The 14,098-nt window shown below is 38.9% G+C and overlaps 1 protein-coding gene across 1 annotated transcript in view; it reads left to right on the top strand.

Annotated features, from left to right (window-relative positions):
• Positions 1–2: 2 nt before the first annotated feature.
• The window catches only part of zzef1 (zinc finger, ZZ-type with EF hand domain 1), a 61,990-nt gene continuing 47,894 nt past the window's right edge, over positions 3–14,098 (top strand). Inside the window, exons 1-13 of the mRNA XM_073861200.1 lie at positions 3–683; positions 3,655–3,799; positions 4,214–4,408; positions 5,371–5,554; positions 6,764–6,966; positions 7,197–7,404; positions 8,576–8,692; positions 9,355–9,533; positions 9,737–9,838; positions 12,687–12,817; positions 12,923–13,068; positions 13,214–13,319; positions 13,814–14,032. Coding sequence (XP_073717301.1) covers positions 249–683; positions 3,655–3,799; positions 4,214–4,408; positions 5,371–5,554; positions 6,764–6,966; positions 7,197–7,404; positions 8,576–8,692; positions 9,355–9,533; positions 9,737–9,838; positions 12,687–12,817; positions 12,923–13,068; positions 13,214–13,319; positions 13,814–14,032 — 2,370 coding nt within the window. The 5' untranslated portion in view covers positions 3–248. The remainder of the gene's footprint in view (positions 684–3,654; positions 3,800–4,213; positions 4,409–5,370; positions 5,555–6,763; positions 6,967–7,196; positions 7,405–8,575; positions 8,693–9,354; positions 9,534–9,736; positions 9,839–12,686; positions 12,818–12,922; positions 13,069–13,213; positions 13,320–13,813; positions 14,033–14,098) is intronic.

Genomic DNA, 14,098 nt, shown 5'->3' with positions numbered 1-14,098 from the left:
CTTTCCATTCTACTCACACTACATCCCACTAGATGGCAGAAATACACCAAAAGCTGGTTTACCAACCGCCATTAAACACAAAAGAAGAGGAAGAATGACGTCAGCTGGCGGAGCCTGTCAATGCGGTAGTGACAGCGAAGGAACGCACTGACTGGCAAAGCAATCTGGACTGGTCAAACCTGAGATTGAAACTAATCTAAAACCCGGGCTGAAGGCGATCGGAGGACAGCCCGAGGTCGAAGAACAGCATGGGGAACGCAGAGAGTGGCTGTGGCCCTGGGAGCGGCGATGAGGAGGATGTAGAAACGGAGAGCCCGGTGTTCGCCGATGGCAGCCCGGCCTCTGCGGCCACAGGAAACAGGGCTGGCAGCGGAGGTGGCGGCGGCGGTGGAGGAGCAGGCTCCGGTCCGGGAAGAAGCGGAAAAGGGTCGACGAACACGCCGACACCGAGCTATGGACTGCCCACGCCCGAAGCTTTACTCGAGCAGGTGAAACTAAGAGAGGCGGCGGCCCGTATGAGCGACTCGTGGGTCGCCATTTCGGAGTCGGTGTTGGCGCGGAACGACAGCGCTCTGGTGCGGTGGCTGGAGGAGCGGCTGAGCCGCGGTGAGGAGTCCGTAACACTGGAGCAGTTCTGCGAGATGCTGGAGAGCAGAGACGCGCCAAGAGATGAGTGCGAGGAGGTAACCATGAACCTTGACATGATGAATAACATGGTGGTTTACAAATCTGGGCTGGTATTTGAAAAGTTGTTGGTGATCAATAAAGTGTCACCCACATCTAGTTCCCTTGAGAAATGAAGCACCTACACTGTAAAACAAATTTTAATAATAATGTAAGTTTCTGTTTAACCTGAACTTAATACGTTAAATAATTCCAACTTGTTTTTGTAAGGTATGTCAACTCCCCACTAGTCAAAATTGACTTATTTTGATTTAATAACCCATTCGATTAAACTTGCATGCAACATTATAGCATTTTTACAGCATGCTGTGGTTGCTATCTTTTATAAATCTTTAAGTCACATACATGCTTAACTAGTAAGCTAGTAATGCTAACCAGCAGATTTGTGTACTGCAGGACTTTTGACAGACAGCTGAAAGTTGTTCAATTATCTCGACTCATTACTCATGCTTACTCATATCAGTGGTCATGTTGTGTAACATGACCACTGATATGGTCATATTAGAGACAGGTTATTGATCAGCGGTCTCAAAACCTAGTTTAGCTGCCTTGCTAGAATTCATAGGTGTGGCACCCTCTGTGGGCAACTTTACATTTTGCTTTTCATGAAGCAGCAGTTGCAAGGATTTGTTTACATTGACCAGTAGATATTGACCCACAACCTGTCAGGCAGGTATATGTCAGGTTTTCATGTGAACTAATAAAAGTTATAATTTAATATCTGACAATTGATACCATACATGTATACATTAACACACCTGTTCCCTATTGTTTCGTTATATTTGCATACTGTGTAAAACGATCCCCCCAACTGTATAATAGCAAAGTGCATTAAATGTAAACCATATCCGGAGCCAATCAGTAGACATGCTTAGAGTATCGACTGCCAATATTTATCAGCAGATCAGTTTAGTAGTATTGTTATATCAACTGTAACATGAAAGGCAGCTATAATTTAATCTGATTTATCTTTTTTAAACGATACAAAGGTGATCTTTTTAATAACAAATGTTCGTATTAAGTTAAGAAGTGATAAATATTAGTATTGATTCAGCCAATAGGTGTTTGTTATAATCGGTATCAGCAAAAACATCCTATAATCGGATACATCTGTTATCTGTGATTGCTTCACAATACTTTTGACACAAAGGTACTGTTGTGGTGATGGTATCAGATGTTTACCAGACCATAGCTTTTAAAAGTATGCTACGGTGCTAAATATTAAATAATTACTGTATTATGTATCATGGTATTTTCATGATACACCAAAGACCATGACACATGCCAAAAATAAAACATGGTATTTTCATGCTACAATACCTTGTCCAAAACACATTTCTTTCAAACATTTTGTTTCAGTGGTGCCCAATTTAAGCTTTAAAATGTGCTTCACTGCTGTAAACACGGCTCTGTCATTTGCTTTTCAAATGATTCAAATGCTGGCTTGTGTGTGAAATAGTCAGCCTATCTGAGGGAGCTGCAGATGCTGATAGCATGGCTGTTGTCTTTGGCCTAGTCCACACATACACAGGTGTTTTTATAAACTGATTTTCCCCTTCTTTGTTAAAAAAAAATCTCTGCTGCATCCACACGAAGACACAGAACTCGGTATGAAGCTTTGTCAATAGCATGCCAAACGAACAGATCGTGATACAACCCTAATCATAAAGCCATGTTGGCCAATCAGAAGCCATTGCAGAGTTTCCCCTCAGCACGCCACAGGCCAAAATTTCCAGATTCACCGGCTACACGAAAACGGTGCAACCGGAATTTCTAAAAATCTTCACCCTGTCAGGAGTTTTAATAAAAGTTCGGTTTTAGTCACCTGATATTGCATTTTGCATGCGGACGAACGGGCAAACATCATAGAGAAAGATACGGTTTTGAAAATATACAATTTTTTTCAATTTTATTTATATAGCGCTTTTCACAATTGGTAATTGTTTCAAAGCAGCTTTTCATTAATAGAAGCAGGGAAAAACACAGAAAAATCGATAGACAACATAAGTAGCAAAATACAGCGGCTATTAATAAACTTTACAAGCGAGCATATTAATAATGTAACGTATAGAAGAGGGTGCTAAGTTAAGCCAATGTCGTCTGACTCCCCGGGTTTAAAAAACCCCCTAGGAGAAAAACCTCCTAACTTCTTAGGAGTCCTAGGAGGAAAAAACCCTTGGTAGATATAGGCCCTGTCCCAAATAGCGCACTTCATGTGGACTTTCGGTCTTGTGGCCTTAAATTGCGCGTGCTCGCTTAGTCTACGAGTCCGTAGGGTCAGGTGTCCCATCTGTCATTATTACGTTTTGAAGTGTGCTCTTCAGTGCCTCCTTTGCCCCCTTGATGCGGTCTTCAGCAAAGCCCGCACTGCAGCAGGCTTTGCGCACTTTACCAACCCAGAAGTCCCTGCAAAAGAGCAATCAGACCAATCAGGGAGGAGTTCACAATGACGGGCAATTTCTCTACCTATTTCCAGTGTGACGCTCGAGTCTGTCCAAAATACGACTCAGGTGCACCCACGTGGACTCGCATCAAGGGTCCCTAAAGTCTGGACAACATGATGTCATTAATGTGTGGACTCTGAGGAGCACCACAAGTCCGGAGTGTGCCATTTGGGACAGGGCCATAGACGGTTTAATCGGACGCACGTGTGCTGACCCGATACACGTCTGGATCCGAACTTACTACCGTCTGAACAAATGTCTCGTCAAAAATAACAAATATTTTGGTTTCCTAGGTAATCTATAAGTGTTGTTTTTGTTATATAAATAAACTATGTTTAAAGAACTTTGTTGTTATTTATTCTTAGCGGAGTTTACCGGAAGTTACGTGCGGACCACGACAGCTGCTTGTTTATGTTGTTACTGCTAAAACATGTATATATGTAAACGGATAATAAAATACATGTGTATGTGGGTTCTTTTAGAACACACTAACCAAAACATCCTTTCTTTTACTTGTGTTGTATAGGCCTTTGGTCAGTTCGATGCTGAGGGTGATGGGATTGTTGATGTGGAGAACATGCTCATGGTACTAAAGAACTCCAATGGAGCCAATCTGCAGGGAGAACTTAGTCATGTGATCAGACAGCTCCAGGCGTGCTCTCTGACACCAGGTGGGTAGCAGGCATAAAGATTCTTACTTATTTGGATGTTACTCCTCAATTTAGACAGTGAAGTTTATGACCCAGGAGTTTGTGAAAACCCATCTTAAGTCATTATTTTGTTATTTACTGTGTTCTAAATAAAACTGTAAAGAAGATTCTGTGACAGTAACCTTGATATCTTTAATATTGACTGAGGAAGGTCATGTCAAAGATTGAAATCAATGTGAAATCAGTGAGTGAAATCAAACTCTGATGCTCCTAATCTTATAATTAGATTTCACAAACAAGGTCAGGTTTAAGTTTATGCAATGGCAACAACATGACCTGAAATGGTTACGGTTTGTCTAGCCATGTGATTATGCAAAGTTGTAGACGACTCCATTTTTACTTTGTTACACTTTTGACCCATCCATGTGTCTCCAGGATTTGTGGATATATTCTCCAAGTCCAAAGATCGTCTTAAAACACATGCCTCCAAGATCCTGAAGTTCTTGCACAGGAATCGCATCCCCAGCAGTTCCATCCCATTTCCTGTGCTGGAGGGCTACAACAGCATCTGCACTATGAGGTCATCTGTAGTGCAAGACTTCCTGGAATACTTACTGCAGAAAGAGAAAGGTAAAAATCAATGCTCAATTCTGCGCATGTTCACTGCGCATGTTTTGTTTAGACAGTGAGAAAGTGAGAGTAAAAAATATGACTTTGAATCGCTCAAAATTTGTGTTACCATGCATGCGTTATGGATGCGACAAAAAGGGGAAAACATAATTTGTGGGAATTTTGTGAATTAAAATGCACAAACAGGAAGCAATCAAACCCAACAAATGAAGAAGAGATGGCCTTTCAAAAAACATTTAATATTTGTTATAACTATTAATTTTTGTGTGTGAATTTATAAGGAAGAAGCAACATTTCTCCATTATGCATGTGACTATTCTGAAATGTACCTTTACTTAACTATTAAAAATAATGCAAAAATGGGTAACACTTTATTATAATGTTCATTAATTAACATTAGTTAACTACATTAGTTAACATGAACTAACGATGAACTGCACTTGTGCAGCATTTATTAATCTTTATTAATGTTAATTTCAACAATTACTAATACTTTATTAAAATTTGGTTAACGTTAGTTAATGCACCGTGAACTAACATGAACAAACAATTAACAGCTTTATTTCTATTAACTAACATTAACAAAGATGAATAAATACTGTAACAAATGTATTGCTCATGGTTTGTTCATGTTAGTTAATACATTAACTAATGTTAAATCAGGAACATTATAATAAAGTGTTACCCAAAAATGCTTTAAAATAACTTTTGCATGTGTATTTTAACCACAAAATAATGACATTTGAAATATAATATGGTTAGAAACTTTTGGTAAAAACTTCATGATAAGGTTGACATTTGCATGGAATTGCCCACATCTTCTTGTATCCTGTATAAAAACAGTCATAAATTTGAATTTGAAATCACTGCTGGCACAAATGTTCTCATTTAAAGTAAAAGATGAATTTATTATAAATAACATATTTACTCAAATTTTTTTATTTCTTCTATTCTTCACTTAGATCTTGACATCCAATACAGATCGGAATTGAATCATGACCCGGACGTGGATAAGGTCAAAGTTGTCAGCCAGTGTTACAGTTCTATTGAGGCTTCGTCTAACAGTGCTGACATCCACAAAATGACCAATGGAGAGACTGTGTCTTTCTGGCAGTCAGACGGCAGCGCTCGCTCACACTGGATAAGGCATGTATTACAATATAATTTAATATATAAATTAATTAAAATAATAACTGTTGGTAAAATGGTAAACAACCTTCTTTGAGCTTTGCTATGTAGCACTAAAATATAAGTAAATGCCATGATGTCACGTGAATATAAGAAACTGTATATGAAGAGTTTGGTTCCAAAACGCAATAAATCCATTTTGACTAATTTTGTGTTTTCTATAACAAGAAAGTGACAAGATAAAAAACGCTATTTTCTATTACAAACTTTCACAAAGCATTTTTACGTTATAAAAACATAAAAAAATTCAAATCCATAATTAGATTTTCAAAGATTTATTATAAAAACTGATTCTTTTTCTCACAAAATGCAATAAATCCATGACAAGTTTTTTCAAAATGCTATAAATCTATTGAATCAATATATAAATGTGCATTAATCTTTGCCATGTTATATTTATTTAGTTAACTAGTGGTATACACTGATTAAAAAATTAATGCATTAATCAAAACACGTACTTTGTCATAATAAGAACACTGTCATTGCTGCTGTAATACTTGGGACGTCGTCGCTGAACTTTTTTGACAGCGATCAGTTGTAAAATGTTTTGGTCCTGCTCGATTTTCGTTGGCTTTGAGTAAAAAAAAAATAGAGGGTTTTTCACAAGATCCACTGGGGTCAATGTGTTAGCATGACAGAAGTTTAATGCTGTTGGGAGAACAAGCAACAGCCAACATTTTTCGTTTTCCGAGTGCCTCTTGCGTAAAATATTAGGCTTTGATGGCTTACACTTCTTTCCCTTCACAGAAAACCACCACAGGTTTAGCAATGCCATCAAAGTATTATTTTGTTTTTGTTTGTTTGTTTATCACGAAATACAAAGTAGATGAGAAAAACTAGGATTCAGTGTGAATTCAATGTGCCGCCATTATTGTTTACAATGCTTTAAATGGTGCGCTGTGATTTGTTGAGCGGATTTATTGCATTCTGCAGAGAAGGAGGACTGGCGTTTATTGCATTTTGGGAAAATAGAGAAAAGATGACAGAATAACACTGTGGATATTGGAATTGTGTAACATTAAGAATTTAATTACTACTGACCAGATACAATACTGATTTTGGCGGTAACTCATTTTAAAAAAAGGCGTTTATCGCATTTTGGAAACAAACTCTTCATATATTTAAAACATTTCTATTTAATCAATACTTTCACCACTTTTTGCACAGGTTAAAAATGAAGCCAGATATAGTTTTGAGACGTCTGGCCATTGCGGTAGCATCAAATGACCACAGCTACATGCCTCAGCTGGTGTCTATAGCTGTGGGGAAGAACCGTCGGTCCCTGCAGGAGATCAGGGACGTGAGGATTCCCAGTAATGTCACGGGATACGTACCGTTGCTGGACAATGCCAACATCACCCATCCCTATAAGCACACCCTCATTTAGCATATTTACATTTTATTCAACTGCTTTTTTTGTAGCTTTGTAGTCTTAACAACCACTTAACTGGCACTGTCCTTTATACGGGACATGTGAGATTACTACATGCAGTAAGAAGTGTCATGTAAACAAAAGACTGTGATTTCTGTTTCGTATTTACTTAATTTGTCCTTGTAAATGTTTCTGAATATACTTGCATGTATTTTTGTCTCTCAGATATTCAGATAAACATTAAGCGTTGCCTGAGTGATGGCTGTGACACGCGTATTCACGGTCTGAAGACAATGGGCTACCAGATCACCAAGAGCAAAGAGGTTTCGGTATCCGACGCCTCGGCTATATGGTATCTGTCACTCCTCACATCTCTGGTCACTGCGTCCATGGAAACAAACCCGGTGCTTGCGCAGACCGTCTTACAGAGCACACAGTAAGTGAAGATAAACAACTAATGCATTTTACTGCATAGTTAATCAAATTTTTTTGCTTTATGTTGTAGACGTGTATAATGCAGTCCCTCCAGAAAAACACGATTGTGCGATCGCATGATTTAATGCATAATCAGCCAAAGTGCATTTTAATGCGGATGCTGCATTTTTTAATACGCCGCACTTTCGCCACATAAATTGCAGATTTCTGCTCGCAAAATGAGCGGGCTTGCGTGATTTCAAAATCCCTGCATTTTCGTAGCAAAGCGTAATATAAATCTTAGCAGAAAGTTGAAAAATGTTTAGGGATGCACCGATATGGAAATTTTGGCCGATACCGATAACTCTTTAAATATGGGGGGCGGTAACCGATATCTATAGGCCGATAAATATTCATATTATTTACACAATGAAAAACTCGCAGACCGCGGACATCTTGTCTTTGCGCTAGACTAGCATACTCTTCTTAAGCCCGCAACATGTGTCATCTTCGTGCTATGTCACAGAAAGAACCAATCAAAACTCCACATGGCCAGCAATGAGCAAGTGAAGTGGTTCAACAAACCAAAATAATCCATAATTTATCTTCTTTCATTTATCGGCCTAATTTTGCTATCAGACCGATAACCGATAATATTACAAATAAGCAGTTATCGGCCGATAACGATATGTCGGCCGATATATCGTGCATCCCTAAAAATGTTGCATTTACTTCACACATGCGCAGCCATGTCCCCTGTTGTCCTTGGATTATTAGGAAGTGACGTAATTACGTGGTGTGAACATCAATAAAAACCCGCAGAAGCTGCAAAAAGTTCACACAGTTTTTGCAAGTTCACACAATTTTGTCAAGTTCATCGCATAAAGTTGCATAAATATCCTGCATATTCCATCGCATTTGAAAAAGAAAACAAGCTGCAAGTTCAAGGATTTTTGCTGCAACAATCACAAAAAACTCAGCGTTTTTCTGGAAGGACTGAAAATGAATTACCCCTACAATAGTGCAGTAGTACCATATTACAGTTTCAGATGGTAAAACTGGTACTAAAAACAAATGCATATTTTTATAAATTGTTTACTAACAAATCTTGGTATACCATTTCTAAAACAATATGGGAATACCATGGAACTGTTCAGATATTTAATTTGACTGTTTTTGTTGCTGTTCTCCAGGAAAGCCTTACAGCACATGCCCCCTCTCTCCTTAACACCGTCTTCAACAGAGTTTCCTAAATTTTTCTCTGCAAACATTCTAGAAGAGGTGGATGGATTTTTACTGCGCATAGCAGAGTAAGAAACAACATTTTACAGTCTTTAGCACAAACTCAACTCAGCACATGGTTATATATATACACTTTATTAGGCACACCTTGGTAGTACCTTGTTGGAGTGTGTGTTTATTGTAGCACTTCTATCTCTGAAACAACACACGGTTGCACAGTGCGTCGTGACTGTGTTAGCATTTAGCCTAGCGCCATTTATTCCTTAGGATCCAAACAGGAATGAATTTAGAAGCCACCAAACACTACCATGTTTTCCCTATTTAAAGACTGTTACATGAGTAGTTACACAAGTAAGTATGGTGGCACAAAATAAATGTGGCAAGTTTTTAAGCGGTTAAAAAGTGAGAACTATATTGTATGGAGGAAGAGCACTTAGTTTGCAGCAGTAAAATCATCACTACTGACTACTCTCCCCTTGTGATGATGTTACTGAGCCAGAGGTGGAAGTGGACAATATGTGTAAACAAGCGATAAAACAGGTCTTCATAATGAAGTGGCCATGTTATTATTAGGTCAAAACAGTGCATACTGGGTTTGTAGTAGTGACAAACAACTTTTGGTTTTAATTATACAATACGGGTCAGCTTGATAATAATGAAATCCTGTGTTCTATAAGACAGTAATAACAGCTATTTCAATTGAAAGTAATTGTATACTCTGCCCATCTAGCTGCTGTGTGTCTCCTGAAGCTGAGCTGACTCTACTCGCGTTTGCTTTGGCTCGTGGCAGCGTTGCTAAAGTCCTCATCTCTCTGTCTGGTATCTGTGAGCATCTGGACTCCGAATACAAAGCTTCCTCACTGCTGGCCTCCATGGCCTCGGTTCGACTCAGGCTGCTCTACCGGAATGGTAACACACAGTAGTTTATAAAGATATCTACATTCATATTTTCTTTTTTGTTACTTTCATTCAGTTTTTCCTTGCTTTTATCATCATTCAGTAACACAACAACAGAGTGATGAATGTATTCGAAGGCTTCTTAGCAGTGTTGCTATTTAGCACTGTAACACATGTAAATGTGTGTGTCTGTGTTTGCGTGTTTATGTTTGCAGGTAAACCCCTCCAGCTCCATTTGCAGGCATGTGATGTCAAAAGTAAAGAGGAGAAGTCTGGTCCAGAAAACATTCTGACAACAGAGACAAACACTGGAGATGGTACACACACATTCATAACATAAAAAAAAAGTAGGATTTCATAGAAACTTTGGGCAAGATTTACTAACAGCTTGCGCCAGCGCAAACCATCATTTTGGCGTTAAGTAATGACTGATGGGGTTTACTAAAGATGCGCAGTGGATAATTAGTGCTGTAAAGGTAATTATTTTAGCAAAGGTCTTTCTCTTTTAGACGCAAAATGAATGGGAGGAGATTATTTAAATGATTCACGCAACGTGATTTACTAATGTTTGTGCATGTGATATTACTAGATTTTGCTTAATTATTTAATGCAGAAAAAGCATGTCAGAAATCATTTTACGCTTGAAATGGCAGCAATTGTAGTTTATAGGAGAAGGCTTGGCAGAGATCAAAGAGTACATGGTACAAGGCAGAGGATTTTTTCCACACGTAACCATTTATTTGGAATGCCAGAGGAGCATATTATTCAAAAATATTGTTTGCCAAGCCATAAGGGGAGGCACGGTTCACAAAACCCTCGGTTCAGTTCGTATCACGGTTTTATGGTCACGGTTCTCGGTTCAGTACGGTTCTTGTTATTTTTTTCTTTAAATTTTTTTAACACTCCAGAAATGTATTATCTTATTAATGTATTAATTATCCATAATTTAGGATACAGTATTAAAAAAGTTATATCATGTAATCATGCACAAACTGAATTTGACTTTAAGCACATTATTGGGACCATCTCTGAGGAAAGCCAGGTGAGATTTTGATACAGCAAGAGGGAAGACATTGATAATTTCAACACGCTTTTCATTTATTTGGCAAAAAAAGAGAATCTGTATTGCCATCTACATGAACTTATGTGCCTTTTTAGCACACAAAGATAACTTTTTATCAAACTGCCAACTTCAGTGTAGCTCTAAGATTTATCACTGAGAGGCTGCTTAAATCTTTCCCCGCCAGCGTTTTTAAAAAAAGTTGCCAGCCAGCGCCAGCATTTTTCATGATTTTCACAAAAGTTTAATGCCTTCCAGAAAATGTTCTTCTTTAAATACATAAACAAACAATATATCAGATGAAAGAACAGACCCTCTGCTTTCAAACATAAAAAAAAACGTTTTATCCTACCTTCAGTAGTTCTCTTGTAATCACCTCTCAAACATGGGCAGGTTTCTTCAAAAACACCCAATTTTGAGCAAAAAGCTGAGATAATTCCATTTTTGATAGAGATCAGATGCAGAGCGATCTTTAAAACATACACAGAGTTCTTTCTCTTTCATGTGAGGGGCTACTTCCGGGTTGTATAAGTTGCGGAAGTGCGCCACCTGGTGGATAATAGCAGTATTGCGGAAAGACGGAAAATCTCGTCATTGGCGAGGAAGCGTTAAATACTGCAGAGAGTATATGTGGACGAAAGAGAAACATAACGTTTACACCTGTAATATTAAAAATCCGTCACTTTTGTCCACTTCTGTCCTGATTACTTTGAGGGGCAATTTATGAAATAAGTTCGCGCAACTTTCACACGCTAGCAAAATGAAACTACGCGGAAATCAGCCGCTTTCGTTTTATCAATGAAAGGCTAAAAATAGCGCTATTCACCGTGTGTTTGCGGCAGAAGTCAGAAAAGACGTAAAACAATTGTGTTCAGTACCTCAGATTAGATAGAAGGCTGTCGCGTGTGGCTGTTCGAACACATTCAACCCATAGACTGCAGTTCTATCTATTGTTTTATTTCTGCTGTCATCATAGGTAACATGAAATAAAAAATGTTTCCACACACCAAACTTATACGACGCTGGCGCGTCCTCCAACTCCGGGCAGACTTTCTTCCCACTTGCCATTTCTACACGTAACATGACCTGCAGCACTCACTCTCCACATCAGTCACCTCTTCTTTCGCGCAATTCACGAAAGGGAAACACGCTATCTGAGGTCACATACAGGGCACGAAGCTACATACATTGCGCATGTCATGAACCGTCGAACCGTGCAACGCACACACGCTCCGAACCGAGACAAGCGAACCGAACGGTTCGAATTTTTTTCATGAACCGTGCCACCCCTACAAGCCATGTTATTATTATTATTTTTTTTTGCTGGATGAAATAAGAGTAGGTGTTTTAAAACTTCTTGTAAACCTTCATCTTTTTGTCCTCCAGTTCTTTTCAGTGTACTATGGCTTCGTTAGCTGGGATTACACATCCCAAATTGTCCGCTGCGATGTCCGTGGTGCTGAATTCAAGTGCTCCTTATCAGCTCTGTTTATTTGAGACCATGAACTAATTTGCGCTGCTCTAAGTAGATTGCGTTGGTCATCATGGAAATCAGCTGTTGCGCCTTTGTTTTTTTTAATTTGCGGCTTTTTAGAAAATAACCTGCAGATATTACCACTCCCATCTGCGCTTTTTTGGAATTGTGCTCTCGCGCTAATTTGCCCGATTTAGTAAATTTGGCCTTTAAAGGAAAACGTCACCGTTTTTCAATATTTTATGTTCGTACCTTAACTTAGATTTATTAATACATACCTATTTTTTTTCAATGCGTGCACTTTTAATCTTTGTACAGCGCTGCGTGAATGTGTTAGCATTTAGCCTAGCCTCATTCATTTCTATGGCTCCAAACCAAAGTTTTATTTTGTGCCACCATACTTACCCGTGTAACTACTCATGTAACAGTCTTTAAATAGAGAAAACATGGAAGTGTTTGGTGGCTTCTAAATTCATCCCTGTTTGGAGCCATAGGAATGAATGGGGCTAGGCTAAATGCTAATACATTCATGACGCGCTGTACAAAGATTAAAAGTGCATGCATTGAAAAAACATGAGGTAAGAACATAGTAAAATATTGAAAAACGGTGGTGTTTCCTTTTAATAAACAGAAGTGGACACTTATTTGGGACATCCGTTTGGGCTTGCAGGTTTCCTGACAGAGAACGGAAAGAGGAAAGCCAGTGTGATTTTGTCCACCGAAAACCAGAGCTGCTTTCAGGTCACACAGATCAAGATGAAAGTAAGTCACGTCAAGAAGTAAAGCAAACCTAAGCTTTTGGAGATCAAACTAAGTAAATAAATTATGAGTATGCTTCATGTTAAGCTCTGCATTTCTTCACCTCAGGTGCGTAAAGGAGCGATCGGTGCTAAATGCGGACTGGTGTTTGCTTACAATGACAATGAGGCCTTTGATGCTGATAAACACTTCAAAAGATTCAAAAAGTATGACAGCTGGGACTACAAAGACTACAAAGAATTTGTCCAAGACAAGTATGTCAGATTTGAATTATTGAAGCAAATACATGTTGGACCTGTAGTTGATTTTTAGTATTTAGCTCATTTATAATGTACAAGACAAGTTCACTGAAAGTGATTGCAAGTCAGTTAACCTTTCGCTGTAACCCACACACTCCAGCACAAGGATATCGGAGACGAGTGAAGATGATCCGATTGGTTGGTTTGAGCTGGAGGAGGACTGGAATGATGTGGAGATCAAGCTACAGCAATGTCGAGTATCAAAAGTATGATTTCTTTGATTCTATATCTACATTTCTCTCTTTCACTTGATTATATGCAGTAAATACGTATGCCACTGATCTGGTGGATCAGATCAATAACAACAGAGTCCTCCTAGAGTAGACAAGCAAAATAAATAATCAGTAAATAATCTTAGTTCAAATCATAGCTAAAGTGTATCAACCAATACACTGAGCTAACATTACTGTGTAAAATTAATACAATGTTAGTTACAGATACTTAAATTTTTGCCTGGCTGCCAAAGTGCCAAACTTCCTTTGCACAGCAGTGACCCATACTCGGTCTCCCCTCGTCTTTTGGAAAATTTTTGTTTTCGTCAAGGTATTTATTTAGTAACTAACCAGACCAAGAAACAACCACAGACCTGAAATTAACTTCAGTCCATGCGCGTAACCACAGCAACACGCGTGTGCCTGTTAAAACTGTCTATAGTTAATAGACAATCTGTCGCTAATTCTCTCTCTTTGTCTGTGTGTAGTTCCTGATGGTGAAGTTCCTGTGTGCTAGACAGGACACAGCAGAGCGATTGGGAGTTCAACAGATGAGCTTCAGTGGCTATTTGTGTCCAGACTCTGAGCGACTGGAGGACGTCGAGGATCTGAGCGCTCAGAGTGAGGAAAACGCATCAGGCCTGATCACGGGTCTCACACTCATGAAGAGAACCCTTTTTTTCATCCAGCAGCTCACCAGAGACATGGTACATCCACCAAGACCCTGATTTGTTGAACACAACTTTGCAAATTTATGATTTCCAGTTTCCTGA

Source organism: Misgurnus anguillicaudatus, chromosome 22, assembly GCF_027580225.2.
Source record: "Misgurnus anguillicaudatus chromosome 22, ASM2758022v2, whole genome shotgun sequence".
Taxonomy (NCBI): Eukaryota; Metazoa; Chordata; class Actinopteri; order Cypriniformes; family Cobitidae; genus Misgurnus; species Misgurnus anguillicaudatus.
This window is presented reverse-complemented; position numbering and strand designations above follow the sequence as displayed.